Below are 17,673 nucleotides of genomic sequence, written 5' to 3'. Positions count from 1 at the left end.
TTTTTCATGGATTTTACACTTCAATTCACCTATGATTCCATTTACTCAAATATAGATGACCCTAAGTACTTAACAGCTACATTTCTAAACCATCACATGTAAATCTGTTTTCATTTTAAATATAGAAGATCCATAAAATGAATAATCACTCTTAAATTTAACTGTTTTATAATTAGGTGGAATGAACTTAGAAATTTGTATATGTATGTTCACACACAAACACATAATCCTGACACTTTGTACATCTTTGATTACTCAGAAGCATATCTATTTATTTATCTATCAAAACATGCTTTCATTTGTGGAGGAGCTATGAAAAATGTGAACAAGTTTTGTAAATCATTAAGAAGCATGAGAGGGCTTCCATCTACTCCAGAGGAATGAGTACCCACTGTGATGAGATGACAGATCCATTCAAGTATGGAAATGTGTGTAAATCTTAGAAGTATACATTACATTTTTACACAAGTTTTTCCTCCTTTAGTCATAAAAGATGAACTGTACTGCAAACCTTTCTTATTGTTTCTTTTGATTCTCTCAACCCTATTCCTGACTTATTTTGTTTATTCTGAAGTAAAATAGAAATGGGTTGGGATAATGAGTGTATCAATTAATCAATCAACACATTTATTAAGTACATACTATGTGCCAGGCACTTTGCTAAGGGTTGGGTATACAAGAAGAGACAGAAGACAGTCCAGATCCTCAGGAAGATTACAATTGAATGGGAGTGACAACAGGCAAACAAATATATACCAAGCAAGGTATATAAATATAAATGTATATACATGCATATATGTATGCATATATACACGTGTCTATATACACATGCATTGTATGCATTTACGGAAATAATGGAGTTAATAGAGGTAGGGGAATGTTTTCTGTCGAAGGTGGGATTTTAGTTGTCTTGAAGGAAGTCAGGGAAGTCAATAGGTAGAGTTGAGGAAGGTGAGTGTTCAGGAATGGTGGACAGTCTGAGAAAATGCTCAGAGCCAAGAGATGGAGTGTCTTGTTCATGAAACAGCAAGGAAGCCAGGTCATTGGGTGAAAAAGTATGTGACAGGGAGTAAAGTATAAGAAGACTGGAAAGGTAGGAAGAGGCTAGGTTGTAAAGGGCTCTGAATGCCAAACAGAGAATTTTGTATTGATTCTGGTTGTGATAGAGAGCCACTGGAGTTATTGAGTGGGGAGGGGTGGTGACATGGTGAGACCTGCTTCTGTAATAACTCCTCTTTCCATCAGTCACAAGTAATATCTCCAGGCAGATTGATAAGTGATTGGAAAAGGCAGAGAAGGTGGTAGCTAGAGTAGATGATTGAAATCCTGAGGACCTGTATTAAAGCTGCCAAGTCATGAAAATGCATTTAAGCTTAAGCTCCTGACAGCAGAGAATCTCTTGTTACTGCACCTGGGTAATGCCTCTTAACCTCACCTCCAGCATTTCCTTCTCTCCCTTCCACTCTCCCAATTTATTGACTGCAATCAATAGTCACACCTATGTTCCATGTGCCATTCCATAGTTTCTTGAAGGTCTTATACAGCAATCCAGATTGCTTAAACAGGGTTTGGGGAAAAATAGGGAGCAATTGCTATTGCTTTTAATGCTCAAAGGATTAGGACTGTTCAATTTTGGAGTAGGATAATGGTTGATGATTTCATAGTCTAGTAATAGAAAGTAGTCAATGAGATTCAGTTGGAATATGGGAAAAAACAATTACATTTAATTAGTACCAATGCAGCTTTAAGGTGTACATGGGAGCTGCTCAACTATTCCTCTTTTGGCCCTTCCAAGGATTAACAATGGATGACTGAAAAATCATTTTTTAAGCTCTTAAAACTTATTATGTATTATGCATTGGGCTAAGGAAATATATAGTCACACAATATATAGGTACATGTATATGTGTAGATATATACATACTCATATAAAATCAAACATAACTTAATATATTACATTTTGTGGTTGTATTCATCCTTCATTTTCAAAGAAGATCATGACATAAGAGAAATGATGACATAACTTGCACTTGACTTCATTTTGAGTGAGGGAGGGATGTGCAAGGTCACTAACCTCACTTCTCTTCAGTCATCTGGATCCAGTGACCAGATATTCATCAGCATGACTGGCGACAGCCCAGGATGCAATGGGAGACCTTGGCCTTTTTAGGCTAGGCTTTTTGACGTACTCACTTAGAGGGAGGTAACGCCCACATTGAGAGAATAGGCCTCTTTAAGGAGTAGTCAGGGAATGGCCTCTTTAATGAGCAAAAGAAAAAAAATAACTAAATCAAACTGGGAGGGAAAGAGAAACTGTTATTATTGCTAATCACTCTAAGTCAGATATTAAGTGGAACTTGGGTAGGGACCTATTGTTGCCCAACCTATGGGCTGCTGAGTGCATTGGGTTTAAGGTTTTGGGAATGACAAGGAAGGAAGGAAGGAAGGAAGGAAGGAAGGAAGGAAGGAAGGAAGGAAGGAAGGAAGGAAGGAAGGAAGGTAGGAAGGAAGGAAGGAAGGAAGGAAGAAGAATCAGTGAAAGGCATATATAGGATATACGAAGAAATAAATGGACTCTGTGTGTGTGTGTGCGTGCGTGCGTGCGTGCGTGTGTGTGTGTGTGTGTGTGTGTATGGCTACCTCTGAGCTAGATCCTAGGGAAGGAGCTCCAAAGTACCCAGGTATGTTGATGATTGTAGCTATTGGGATGTGTTCCTTCATCATTGAAATCACAGCTTTCATCTTTTTTACACAAGCCCAGTGCTTTTTCTTTTTCTTGTTATACAGCTAATGGCATTGTTGAGCACATTCCTACTTATATATTGCTACCATATATGCCAGTAATGGCTAATAAGTCTGTACTATTCCTGATGGCTTCTGCCTGTTTCTTGTGGAAAGTATTTGCCAAGTATATTTTTATAGCTCTACTTTTCTACTTTTATATCAGCTATAGCTTTAGAGTTAATGAAACCGTGATGGGTATAAAATAAATAGCTTCAACTTTTATCAGTTTCAGTTTTAATATAATTCAGTGTGTAATCATTTTACTGTCAACCTTAAAATGAAAGCAATTATCTACCTATTTGTGATAATCTACAGTATGTTCTCTGAAACTTGATGGCATCGATCTCTCAGTGATTAGATACATAAGACAAGAAAGTATTGTTAACAGTTCTTAATGACTGCATATAGATTCATATCAACAATTTTTGTGTTTGCCCTCAGCTAAAAATCATGTATTTATTTTCTATGTCCTTAGGCCTAAATATAAATATAGCCACATGTATTTATGGTACATCTTAATCTTCTTTAGTATTATCTTTTGTATAATGATGAAGATTTTAGGGAACACTAATTGCTATCTGTTTTTTTGCTACTTAAGACAATCTTGAAACAATTTCCATACATTTATGGGAATGAGAGATTCACTTATTTGTTGCCTTTCTATTTTAAATTTCCTCTTGCTTCAGTCACAATAATGTTATCAATAAATTCACTCAAAATTGGTGTTATTTTGAAAACTCTAATATAAGGCATGCTGTCACACACATATACACACATACATATCATACATATCGTATATTTCCCCTTCTTTCTAGAAACCTTTCGAAAATGAATCTTGATTTGCCTTCAGTGGAAGATAATGACTTACAGAAATGGACAAATTATTCCTAATAGTCATTTGCTATACACTTATTATGTGTCCAGAATTGCTTTAGAAATCATGAGTTATACAAAATAAATTAAAAGGCCCATTTTATCCTGGACTGTTAAAACCTTAAGGTGAGTGCTAAGTGATGGCTCTTTGGATATTGGAAACAATTGAGAGGCTTGAACTGTTACATACATTGCTGATCATCTTTTTTTAGCCTATTCATTTTTTACAAAATATGTTAAGTAAAAACCCAATTATATTGTAGTGGTATATATCTTCACTTTCACATAAAAAATTAAAATTGTTAGCATGATAAACAGAAAAAAGGAAGATAAATGTGATATAGGGATACATTCTAAATTCACAGGATTGTATTTAGCAAAGGAAGAAAATAGAAACCATAAAGGTTCTGTAAACCTTAAAATTCAAGGCTGTTTATTCTTAGAAATTTCAAGCATAAATATTCACACTTTTGACCTTCCTCAAAAATGGTTGTTAATGCCTCACCAAGGTTCATAACCCAGCTTTTAATGGACAAATTTGAAGGGCATTTTTTCTTTCTGCTGAATTACCAATATGGAAGTAATTTTAACTGAATTATTTTATTTGTTTTCAGTGTTTGACAATCACTTCCACATATCTTAGATTTTTTTCCACTCCCTCCTCCTCATTCCCCCCTCCCTGTCCACTTTCTCCCTGAGACAGTGTACAATCTTACATAGATTCTACAGGTACATTCCTATTAAATGCATGTTGCATAGAAGAATTAAAATGAATGGGAGAAACCATAAAACAAAACAAAACATAATACAAAAGAAAATGGTCTGTTGCTATCTGTGATCCAATTTCATAGTTATTTCTCTGGATGTGGAAGGCATTTTACCTCAAGAGTCCATTGGAAATTTTTTTCAGGTCATGCATTTCAATGAAGTACTAAGTCTACCAGAAAAATTCGTCTCACACTGTGGTTGTTGCTGTGTACAAAGTTCTCCTGGTTCTGCTCCTTTCACACAGCATCAGTTCACATAAGTCTTTCCAGGCTTCTCTGAAGTCTTCCTGTTCATTGTTTCTCATAGCACAATAATATTAAATTACATTCATGTGCCACAACTTGTTCAGCCATTCCCTAATTGATGGGTATCCCCCTGGTTTTCCAGTGTTTGGCCACCACAAGGAGAGCTGCTATAAATATTTTTGTACATGTGGGACCCTTTCCCATTTCTATGATTTCTTTGGGATAGAGTCCCAGAAGTGATATTGCTGGGTCAAAGGGTATTCACATTTTTGTAGCCCTTTAAGCATAGTTCAAAATTGCTCTTCAGAATGGTTGGATCAGCTCACAGCTCCACCAAAAATGAATTAGTGTTGCAGCTCTTCCATATCTTCTCCAACATTTATCATTTTCCTGTTTTGTCATGTTAGCCAGTCTGATAGATGTGACGTGGTACTTCAGACTTGTTTTGATTTGCATCTCTCTAATCATTAATGATTTAGTGCATTTTTTCATATGATTGTAGATAGCTTTAATTTCTTCCTCTGAAAATTCCCTGTTCATATTCTTTGACTATTTATCAGTTGGAGGATGACTTGTATTCTTGTACATTTGACTCAGTTCTGTATATATTTTAGAAATGAGGCCTTTATCACAGGCATTAATTGCAAAAATTCTTTCCCAGTTTTCTGATTCCCTCCTAATCTTGATTGCATTGGGTTTGTTTGTGCAAAAACTTTTTAATTTAATGTAATCAAAATTATCCATTTTGTGCTTCAAAATATTCTCTGTCTCTTGTTGAGTCACAAATTTCTCCATTCTCCATAAATCTGACAAATATACTATTCCTTGTTCCTCTAATTTGTTTACAGCATCAATCTTTATGCCTAGATCATGTATCCATTTGAACTATATTCTTGTATACATTGTCAGGCATTGGTCTATGCCCAGTTTCCTCCACACTTTTATCAGGTTTTCCCAGGAATTTTTGTCAAACAGTGAGTTCTTATCCTGGGATCCTAGGATTTATCGAATAGTAGATTTCTATATTCATTAACTACTGTGTCTTGAGTACCTAACCCATTCCACTGATCTACCCCTCTGTTTCTTAGCTAGTACCAAGTAGTTTTGAAGATTGCTGCTTTATAATACAATTTAAGATCTGGTATGGCTAGGCCACCTTCCCTAGCATTTTTTTTCATTAGTTCCCTGATATTCTGGACCTTTTGTTCTTCCAGATAAATTTTGATATTATTTTCATTATATTGTGTATCTTAATAGAGCAAAAGATGAAGAACTCTGGTGCATTTACCATTTCTTAATGATCTAAATAGAATAAATATTTAAAGAAATTAAATTCTTAGAATAAATGACTAGTTCTAAGTTTTTCAGAAAACTCATTTTAATGGTTCTGCCCAATGTATGAAAATGGGATTTTATTTTGTTAGAGAATAAAGTTTCCTTATATTCCATATAATGTTGCAGCAATTCTAATTTGATTTTCTAATGGCATTCTTAGGGATGGGATAGTAAAAGCATTATCATTGGAAATCTTTTACTTTAAAACATGCTCCAGGACTATCAGAAGTTCCCAAAGTGAGTGATACTGCCTTCTGGGCAGGTGCTGGAATGATCCAGGGAGACAGTAGTAGCCTTGGGTACAATTGGGAAGCACTGAATAAAAATAAGGGGGCAGTGAAAGCATAAGGAAAGAAGAGAAGATTAAATTTTGAAAAACTGATCATATGTATTTCATCTGTTGTATAGCAGAGTTAAATTCATAGTGATTACATTATTTTCCAAATAAACACACAAAATGGAATTTATAACCAATCAATGTTCAAGTCCACTGACAGGTCTTAACAAGCCAGTGTTGACAGGCAAGCATCATGCACCTTGTTGTGAAGTCCAGCATGCATTGGCACAAGTACATACAAGTAATGACTTATTTACAATATGATCCTATATGGTCACATGATGCAATATTTCATCATCAAAATTTCAATGCAGGAAAACCCCCACAAATTTATAATAAATTATTAAATTTAAGATGCATCATTAAACTATTATGTATTGAAATGATGTACATTTACAAAAACAATAAAGGGTTAAAGAAAGTAGATGTCTGGGGGATGCTGGCAATCTTTTTTTGAAAAGGTGGTGGTAGGCCAAATAAGTTTGGGAACCTCTGGCTAGTCTAAGATTATTTTTTCTGATAGCAGCATTTTACCTTAGTAATGCACAGTATTTAAACATTTTTCTCTTTTAAAGGTGACATTTAGGTATCTATGAAGGGAGTGAATAGCTCAAACAACTGGTATTGAGCACAGAGAGCTTTCCTTTTGGCTAGTCATTTCACACTAAGTTGGAAGTCACTTATGGTTAATATCACATCAAGGTTGTTTGATGACCTATGCAAACTAATTTATTTCTGGGGATAAGAGTCCTTTTCTAAAGGAAATGTCACAACCTGATATTCATACCCTTGTTGATAGTCTCAAGAAAAGAATTGATTAACAATGGTTAAGAATTCAAGCATTCCCCTAAAAATAGTGTTTTTATTTAATTTTAATTCAAATATAAGCAGTTTACAAAAGAACTGATAAAAATGAAAAATAACTTACTTTTTGTGACAATACCTTCGAGGCGAATGATGTTTGGGTGGTCAAATTGTCCCATGATACTAGCTTCTCTTAGAAAATCTCTTCTTTGCCTGTCCATGTGACCACCTTTCAAAGTTTTGATAGCAACTGGGATCTCTCTTTTCCCTGGTGTTTTCAAACGTCCACTGCAAACTTCTCCGAATTCACCTTGAAATAAGAACAGGAGTTTAAACACAGTGTCCATATTTGAGAAGAATTGCAGTTTTAGTGCAATTTCCTTCTTTTAAGGGTATCATTTTCACACGAAGAACTTCTAAAAAAAATTATGAAGCTCACATGCTTGTTCAGCAGCACTGATAATGCATTACCATGGAATGAGCATGTAAAGGGCAGTAAGGTAGTGTAGTGGATAGAGTGCCAGCACTGACATCAGAAAGACTCATCTTCATGATTTGAAATATAGCCTCAGACACTTAATAGCTCTGTGATCCTGAGCAAATCACATTGCTTTATGCCTCAGTTTCCTCATCTATAAAATGCACTAGAGAAGGAAATGACACACCACTCCAGTATCGTTGGCAAGAAAATGCCAAATGGGGTCACAAAGAGTCAGATAAGACTGAAATGACTGAACAACAAAACAAGCAAATGTATCACAGAGTTCATAACGGAGATGGATATTCTTGAAAAAACTGAACTATTATAGCCAACACAGTGGGTGATGCTAGTGGGTGATGACCAACAGAAAAAAATAGTATGTAAACTTTTTGAATCTGCTTTAATATTGACTTATCAGTGAAATGCATATATGTGCAGGGAATACATATGCTAAAATTTTTCTCTGCAAGTTCGTCATCTCTGAAATTCATTTACCTGTAAGAAAAGAATCTTGAGATTCATAATTAGCATCATGCTTAACACTAGAAGGACCAAAATTTAAGGATACTTTGAAGGACCAAGCTATGTTAATTGATGCAGTTTTTATCCATAAGAAAAAGAAAATATAGTAGGATGATTTTTTTTTTTTTATCATTTCACGTTTCTCATTCTTCTGGTTAACTCATTCATGATCATTTGGCTAAATGACATGTCTGCAAATAGGAAGCACACCAATATATGCTATGAATTTTCTTTGGTTTCACTATACTGCTTTGTGGATTTACTGTGCCCATCAGTATGTGAGAGATTATGAGGCAAAAAGAAAAAAAAATTGCTCTGTTGCCAAGAAATTTATTATTTCATTAGGGAAATAAGACAAATATACTTGAAACAATCAGTCAAGTATATAAGACAGTCTACAATTAAGTAGTATTGACTATGTGCTATGGAAATTCAGATAAAGAAGATTTATGAGGTGAATGAAGGCTAGAAAACTCTTTCTTCAATAGATTTTTGTTGTTGTTGTTCAATCATGTCTGATTTTTCATGACCCCATTTGGTGTTTTTCTTGGCAAAGATACTGGAGTGTTTTACCATTTCCTTCTCCAGTTCTTTTTGAAGATGAGGAAAACTATGCAAAACAGGGTTAAGCAATTTGTCCAGTATCACATAGCTAGTAAGTGCTTGAGGTTAGATTTGAACTCAGGAATGTGAATCTTCCTGACTCCAGGCTCAGCACTCTATCCACTGTGCCACCTAGCTGCTCTGATGGGACTTGTGTTGAGCCCTGAAAGGTATGGATAGAATTTGGAAAGAATGACGTCAGGATGACCATTCAAAGTTTGTGGAATAACAGTGAAGCTCCTTGAATAACACCTCCTCCAGGGCTACTTTCCCCACTCCTGCTCAAATTGGCAGACCAAGACCATGGCTAACTACTATTTCCTCATGGTAATGAGATATTTGGGATTTTTAACACTTACTCTTGAGCCTTAAACCAGTGTACTTCTCATTTATTGTCAGCTAGACTTGACTAGCTTATAGAAAGGATATTTAATAAGTAGATATAGCAAGTATAATAATTAACACATCTCTGAAAGCTCATATCACACTTTCTTCTTGTGTACACAAAATTCCCCCAGATGGTGACTTAAAATTAAGAGTAAAATTAAGACTATTTTGTGTATAGAGAACATATGTGGCAAAAGGGTAAGTCATAAATCCTAACTACTAGTAATCCTTTTTCCCCTTTATTGAGTCCTCATGAAGTTCCCTTTAGATATAGCTCTCTGTTGGGCTCCAAGGGTCTGTTACTTTTTAGAATCCCTAATATGTACTTCTCTGCATCCCTCAAGGGGTCTCTTTCCTTGTTGTCACTGGTGTCATATTTTGTCATTGGTGTGTCTCTCAGCTCTTGATGCATATTCTATCATCAACCACTGCTGTTCTGGAGTACTGCCATAATGCCAGTGGGACCTCCAGATCTTCCAACCTTTTGAAGTTAATCACATGGCCAATAGATGTTTCTCTTTTTTTTTCCTTCCCACAAAGTGATGATTCCCTCTCTGAATTTCTTTACCACTGGGCTTGACCGTCACAGCATTGAAACTTATCTAGTTTATTGTTTTTAAAATGTAGCCCCACATGATATAACTGATTTTTATAAATATATGTTCAGTGTGACATCTGTTTTTCTTCAATGACACAAATTTCTATAATATTTCCAATTGATTAAGGACTTATTCATGCCTCATTTACTTTGTGATTACAATAAATAAGATAGGGATGGAAACCTCCACACTTTACTGACCTAAATGCCAACTTATTTCCTGGGGAAATACATTTGAACAGGCAAGGAGGGGGGTGGGGGGGTGGGGCTTGTAAACAATGTGGGAAATGAATTCCATGCCTAAATTGGTATGTTATATTTAGAAAATTTTCAGGAGTGAATTATGTGTTTTTATGCCAATTAGTGTCTGTACTTTCCTATGTATATTTTTTGGTATGTTTCTTTTGGTATTTTTTTAAAATAAAGGCAGTGAAAAGAAAAGAAGCAAAAATGAACATTTATTAATTTTATTAATTAACATTAGTTAAAAATCTGGCAGGGAGGAGTTTGAAGGTCATGGGTTCGAAGTTAGGTTTCTGATTTACTATGGACAACTTCCACCCCATTAGCATAGATAAATGTAAATTGGCTAAATTCACTTGGAGGTCTAGTATGATGTTACCATGCAAAAGAAAAAAGATGCACACTAATGTAATGGTAAAAACAGAAGTGAAATAAAGACAACCACATAATTACAAAGCTTAATATAATACATACAAAGATAATATGCTTGTTAGCTTTAGAAATGTTGAGAAATGTAGACAAATATGTAAATGAACAAAGATGTGTCTTTGGCCAGGTATGATTAAGTTCTCTAGCAACTCAGCAGAAAAGTGCTCAAATTTTATTCTTGCAATTATTCTAAAATCAAAGATAATAAGCTACTTTTGTTTAAATTAAATCCCAATCAGTTGTGAGAATCACTGTTCTTGTGAGCCTAGAACAAAAAGAATTCCATCTATTTGGTTCTCTTTATAATGGTAGTTTTCATTTTTTTTTAAAGCTCAGGCTAAACTTTTTATTCTGCAGATATTAATGATAAAAAAAGGGAAGTTGATCAAAACTTTCCATATTTTACTTTCGAGGTAGAGAAGTTTGAAGGAGGGAATGGGAGCTTTCTATTATTAATATGGGGTCTATCTGCCTCACTAAGGTAAATGAAGATTCATCTTCAGATCACCTTGATTCACTGTGATGAATATTCAAAGCAAAAACCAGATTTTCCTACTTTCCCCACAGAAAAGCTGCTGGTGGATAGAAAGATTCAGCATCAATTTAACACCTCTCATCTTCTATAAAATGTTCATCCATGGGATTTTTCTTTCACATTTCATAGTTTTTCAAGCAAACATCTAAATATAATGAAATGAATGGAATAATCTATTGGTATTTTACCAAGAGTGACACAACACAGTTTTTCCTTGATTTTTTTTGTTGCCTGAATTCATGTATCTTATTAACACTAGGCAGGTGTTTCTTCATGTGAAGCTTTGCATTATCAAACTGTTATCACACTCATTCTGGTGGCACCAAACACAGTTGTCTCAATTAGGAACTCTGAAAGCATTCTTTCTGTATATTCCAGAAGTTCAATCAGAGGGCACATCTGAATCTTTGTCTTCCAAGCTAGATTTCTCAGGCAGATAGGTGAAAATAAATTAATTTAACTGTATAGTTTCTGATACTACTGGTGACATATTTTTTTCAATATGTAGCACTGAGAAGCTAGGTGGTGCAGCAGGACCTCTGGTGAGGAAGCCTCATCTTCCTGAGGTCAAATCTGGCTTCAGATTTACTAGCTGTGTGACCCTGAGTAAGTTACTTAACCATGTTTGCCTCAGTTTCTAATCTGGAAAATGAAGATGCAAATGGCAAACCACTCCAGTATCTTTCCCAAGAAAACCCCATATGAAGTCATGGAGAGTTAGACATGACTGAAATCACTGAATAACAACCCAGTAAAATCAGAACAATTAGATTTGTATGTTTAATATGTAAATCTTAGAGACATTAAGTCTAATGAAACCTAAAGTGGGGATACCAGAGAAATGCAAAAAAAAGCAGGCCCTGGCCTAAAGGAGCATACTTTACAATGGGGGAGGTAATATGGAAATAATTAGGTATGTACAAGTATGTTCAGAGTGGATGGAAATAATCTAAAAAGGGAAGAGATTCATTGGTCTCTCTCTTTCTCTCTCTGTATGTGTTTCTATGTGTGTAAAACCAGTCAAAACCTCCTCTAGAAGGTAGGAATTGAAGTGAAACTTGAAAGAGGCAAGAAGCTAAGAGAGAAAGAAATCTTGGCACATTTCAGGCATGAGGGATACTTATTTCAAAGGCACAGGAATAGAAGATGAAGTGTCTTGTTTGAGGAACTTCAGGTAGAATGTCAAGGAAATAGAGTATGCAGAGGACAGTAGAGTGTTAATAACTTGGAAAGGTGAGAAGGATACAGATTATGAAGAGATTTAAATGTCAGACAGAAAACTTTATATTTGATCCTGGATATAACAGGTAATCACTGAAGATTATTGAGTAGAGGGATAATATGATCAGAGCTATGCTTTAGAAAGTTCATCATGGAAGCTGAGTGGTTGATGTGTTAGAATGGGGAGAGATTTGAAGCAGGGAGACAAGTTAGAAGGCCTTTAGAACAGTCTGAACTGTTAGGAGAGTCTGAACCAGAGCTTTCTCACAGAGTTCATAAAGGAGAGGACAGAGACTGGATAAGAGCTATCAGTAATAATAAAAATAAATGATGGTTTCTTAAGTTTGGGGGAGACATGAATATATTTGTAGGCAGCAGAGGAGTATATGAGGGAGACTGAAAATTAGAGAGAGATTTTCTAGAGAAGTCTGGAGGAAATTGGGTCAAGGGTACATGTAGATGAATTTGCCTTGGGAAGGAAAATTAAAATTTTCATCTGAACCTATAGTGATGGATGAGATAGTAGAGGAAGATGCCTGAGTGGTGTTAGATTAGGAGTCATGTGATCATCAAGATGACAGACTAGACATTTTCTCTGATCTTCGTGACATCTAAAACCTTTCCGAAACAGAAATTATGTACCCAAGAAAAAGCAACTTAAGCTGTTTTCATGGTCTAGTATATGCAGAATCCAGAAGGCAAACAAAACAAAATAAAAACAACAAAACAACTTGAACCCAGGAAATGAAATAACTCTGAGCTCATTCAGCACTCCTACTCTACCTCCCATACTACCAATAGCCAGATTGCAGTGGTAGATCCAAGAATATGACATGGGCTTACATCAAAACTCACCCCTAGACCCTCTTCCACCCTTCCTCTTTCCAGTGCTATGGAAACAGCAGGTATAGGTTGGGGAAGTTTGCTCAGGGCTTGATAGCCAGCTTTGCCACAGCCTGTCAGGAGCTAAAGCCTTCTGGAGACTGCAACCTGGAAGAATCAGTATTGCAAAACTTTGAACTACTCGTGATGGGGAAAACAGACTCTGAATTGAGAACTAAGGAACAGAAGAAGTGGGTCAGGTCCCTAGGACATGATATTGTATATATAGGGAACTGTGCAGCATTCCTCTAAAGCTGAGGAAAAGAGCTCAGCAAGTTTTGGCCACTTGAAGGTCAATTAGAGTGGAGACCTAGGTTGGTCAGTTGTGAATTGTCCTGTGTGGGAAGAGGCTGAAATACTTTGAAATCCAACCTCACACGTAAACTACAATCAGAGGGGAGGAAGTCAGGAACAAAGAAATAAGGAAAATAAGAAGGAGGAAATATTAAAAGTATGAGAGGTTTCAGGAAGAAGAAAATTCAAAGACCTTGAGCATAAACAGATAAATCGACAGGAAAAATAACAACAGCAGACCCCCAGATATATTAATGAGTTCAAGCATCTATGAATAAATATTGCAAAATAAGGAAAATGATCCCACACTTGATAGGAATTTGGAAAGGATGTGGAAATACAACATGATATTCTTGAATGGTTTAAAAGAGAAATGAGAATTATGAGAGCAGAAATTATGTCCTGCACAGCCAAAAAAAAGAGCAGAATAGAAAAATTGGAATCTTCATTGAAATCTTCAATGGTAAGCTTCATCAAAAAAACAAAATAAAGAACAATAGATTGGGAAATGCAAATACAGAGAAGTGAAAGACAACTTAGAAGAAAAGAAGTGAAGAATCACAAGAAAGCAAAATGTGTTCATTATGAAAGCAAAACATACTGAACTGGAAGACAGAATGAGCAGAGACAACTTAAAGAACATGGCTCTCCTATAAGAACATGACAGGACAAAAAAAGTCTTACATTATAATGAAGGAAATAAGAGGAAAGAATTACCCAGAACTTCTCAATATAGAAAATGAAATTCCAATGGAATGAATTCAAAGTTTGCCTCCACAAAAAACCAACATCCCTAAGGCTACAAGTTCCGAGATAGAATTTTTAAATTTAACAAGTATGAAGAAGCTCGGCCTTTTACTGGTTTTCCCTTTCCCATTTGCTGGCTTTGTGGTTTGGGGAAGACATTTTTGTTTCAAATGTTTGATAAGTTAAATATCTTTTCTTTCTACCTGTGAAATTTCTCAGAAGAAGATTTTAGCTATCATGTAGCTAAAAAGCACTATTTCTCTTCCTCCTTGTCCTTGTCATCCTCCTCCTCCTCTTCATCCTTCATCTTCCCAGTCCTTTAGGGGAATTGCTTTCCTGTTAGTAGTTATACCAATGATCTATATTAAGAATCAATCACTCAGGAGTGGAGCTAAGATGATGAGTAAAATCACAAACTTTCTAGACCAATCCCCCCAAGGCTAGCCAAATAGTTGTAAAAAATGACTCTAAACAAATTCTGGAGCTGCAGAACTCATAGAATGACAGAATAAAGGAAATTTCAGCCCAAGACAGCCTGAAAGGCCAACAGGAAACCTCTTTTGCATCTCCCTGGGAGTAGAGTGCAGGCCAGTATGGCCTGTGGTGGCACAGATGGTACCTGAGCAGGCCTGGGTGGGGGAAATGAATCTCTGACACCTGTGGTGGTTTCCAGATTTCATGATACCAAGTGCGAGGACAAAATTGGAAGGTCAGTAAAAAAAACCTGTGGGACCTGTGTTAGAGAATAGAGCGACCTGGTTCAGCCCCAGGGTGGTGAAGGGGGTAGAGGAGCCCATGGCAGCAGCAGCAGGGGCAGAGGGAACAGCAACTGTTTCTGCTCTAGGCCCACAGATTGTGGGGGGATTGAACAGTTGATAGTATACTCTCTACCTGCACTGGAAGCAAAGAACTAACTTGACAAAGGGTTCAAAAGTCAAGTAAATAACTGGGGAAATGAGAAAAACTGGGAAAAGAATCAGATGTTAGAATCTTACTTTGGTGAAAAGGAAGACCAAAATATGCAAACAGAAGAAGATAACAAAGGCAAAGCTTCTACACCCAAAGCCTCCAAGAAAAATATGAATTGCTCTCAGGCCATGGAAGAGCTCAAAAAGGATTATGAAAATCAAGTAAGAGAAATAGAGCAAAAATTGGGAAGAAAAATGACAGTGATGCAAGAAAATCATGAAAAACAAGTCAACTACTTGCTAAAGGGGACCCAAAAATGCTGAAGAAAATAACATTTAAAAAAGTAGACTAATCCAAATGATAACAGAGATCCAAAAAGTCAACTAGTAGAAGAATGCCTTAAAAAGCAAAATTGGACAGATGGAAAAGGAGTTCCAAAAACTCATTGAAGAAAATAATTCTGTAAAGATTAGAATGGAGCTGATGGAAACAAATGACTTTATGAAAAATTGAGAAATTGTAAAACAAAACCAAAGGAATGAAAAAATAGCAGACAATGTGAAATATCTCATTAGGAAAGCAACTGACCTGGATTGTGCTCATCCTTTGGAAAATAGATTCAGGAGAGACAGTTTAAAAATTATGGGACTACCTGAAATCCATGATCAAAAAAGAACCTAGAAATCATCTTTCAAGAAATTATTAAGGAAAACTGCCCTGATATTCTAGAATCAGAGGGTAAAATAGATATTGAAAGAATCCACCAATAGCCTCCTGAAAGAGATCCCAAAAGGAAAACTAGGAATATTGTAGCCAAATTCCAGAGCTTCCAGGTCAAGGAGAAAATATTGCAAGCATCCAGAAAGAAATAATTTGAGTATTGTGGAAACACAATCAGGATAACACAAGATCTAGCAGTTTCTACATTAAGGGATTTCAGGGCTTGGAATATGATATTCTAGAGATCAAAGGAGCTGGGTTAAAACCAAGAATCACCTACCCAGAAAGCTGAGTATAATACTTCTGGGGGAAAAACGGAACTTCAATGAAATAAGGGACTTCCAAGCATTCTTGATGAAAAGACCTTAGTTCAATAGAAAACCAGACTTTTAAACACAAGAATGAAGAAACATGAAAAGGTAAACAGGAAAGACAAATCATAAGGGACTTACTAAAGTTGAACTGTTTACATTACTACATGGAAAGATAATATTTGTAACTCTTGAGATTTTTCTCAGTATTAGGGTAGTTGGAGGAATTATACACAGTTGGACAAAAGGCACAGGACGAGTTGAATATAAAGGGGTGATGCCTAAAAAATAATCTTAAAAGGTGAGAGAGAAATATATTGGGAGGAGAAAGGGAGAAATAGAATGGGGTAAATTATCTCTCACATAAAAGAGGCAAGAAAAAGCTTTTTCAATGGAGAGGAAGAGGGAGGAGGTGAGAGGGAAAGAGTGAACCTTACTCTCTTTGTATTTGGCTTAATGAGGAAATAACACGCACACTCAATTTTGTATGAAAATCTATCTTACACTACAGGAAAATGGGAAGAAGGGGAAAAAGGGTGTTGAGAGATGACAGAAGGGAGGGCAAATGGGAGGAGAGATTAATTAGAAGTAAATACTTTTGAGGAGGGATAGGGTCAAAAGAGAGAATAGAATTAATAAGGGTCAGGATGGGATGGAGGGAAATATAGTTAGTCTTTCACAACATGACTGTTATGGAAGTATTTTGCATACCTACACTTGTATAACATATTAAATTGCTTGCCTTCTCAGTGGAGGTGAGTGGTGAGGGAGATGGGTTGGAACTCAAAACAAATGTTAAAAATTATTTTTACATGCAATAAGATATACAGGCAGTGGGGTATAGCAATCTATCTCGCTCTACAAGAAAATAGAGGGGATGGGGATAAGAGAAGGGAGAGGGTGTGCAGACTGATGGAGGGGCTAATTCAAATGTATGCTGTGTTATAGTGGATGGAGGGGAGAGATGGAGAGAAAACTTCGAACTCAAAATCTTGTGGAAATGAGTATTGAAAACTAAACATAAATTAATTTGATTAAAAGAAAACAAAACAGAAAGCATCAAGCACTCACTAAGGCATTGTTGGTGGAGTTGTGAGTTGATCCAAACATTGTGGAGCAATTTGGAATTATGCCCAAAGGACAACCAAACTGTGATCTAGCAAATCCACTACCAGGTCTGTAACCCAAAGAGATCTTAAAAAAGGGAAAGGACCTGCATGAACAAAAATATTTATAGCAGCTCTTTTTGTTCTGGCAAAGAATTGGAAATTGAAGGGATGCCTATCAATCGGGAATGGCTGAAAAAATTATGGGATATGAATAAAATGGAATGTTATTTTTCCATAAGAAACGGTGAGCAGGCAGAGATTAGAAATATCTGGAAAGACTCACATGAACTGATGAAATGAGATGAGCAGAACCAGGAGGACATTGTACACAGTAATAGAAACATTGTGTGATGATCAGCTTTGATTGACTTAACTCTTCTCAGCAATACAATGACCTAAGACAATTCTAAAAGACTCATGATGGAATTATAGAACTATAGAGTCTGAACGAAGATTGAAACATATTATTTTCTCCTTTTCTGTTTTTTTTCTTTCTTGTGGTTTCTCTTTTATATTCTGATTCTTCATTCACAATA

At 35.9% G+C, this 17,673-nt stretch overlaps 1 protein-coding gene across 1 annotated transcript in view; it reads right to left on the bottom strand.

Moving 5' to 3' along the window:
• The window catches only part of EPHA6 (EPH receptor A6), a 673,066-nt gene that overhangs the window by 112,304 nt on the left and 543,089 nt on the right, over positions 1-17,673 (bottom strand). Inside the window, exon 10 of the mRNA XM_072621534.1 lies at positions 7,271-7,456. Within this exon, the coding sequence (XP_072477635.1) occupies positions 7,271-7,456 (186 nt within the window). The remainder of the gene's footprint in view (positions 1-7,270; positions 7,457-17,673) is intronic.

Source organism: Notamacropus eugenii, chromosome 6, assembly GCF_028372415.1.
Source record: "Notamacropus eugenii isolate mMacEug1 chromosome 6, mMacEug1.pri_v2, whole genome shotgun sequence".
In the NCBI taxonomy this organism is placed as follows: domain Eukaryota; kingdom Metazoa; phylum Chordata; class Mammalia; order Diprotodontia; family Macropodidae; genus Notamacropus; species Notamacropus eugenii.
This window is presented reverse-complemented; position numbering and strand designations above follow the sequence as displayed.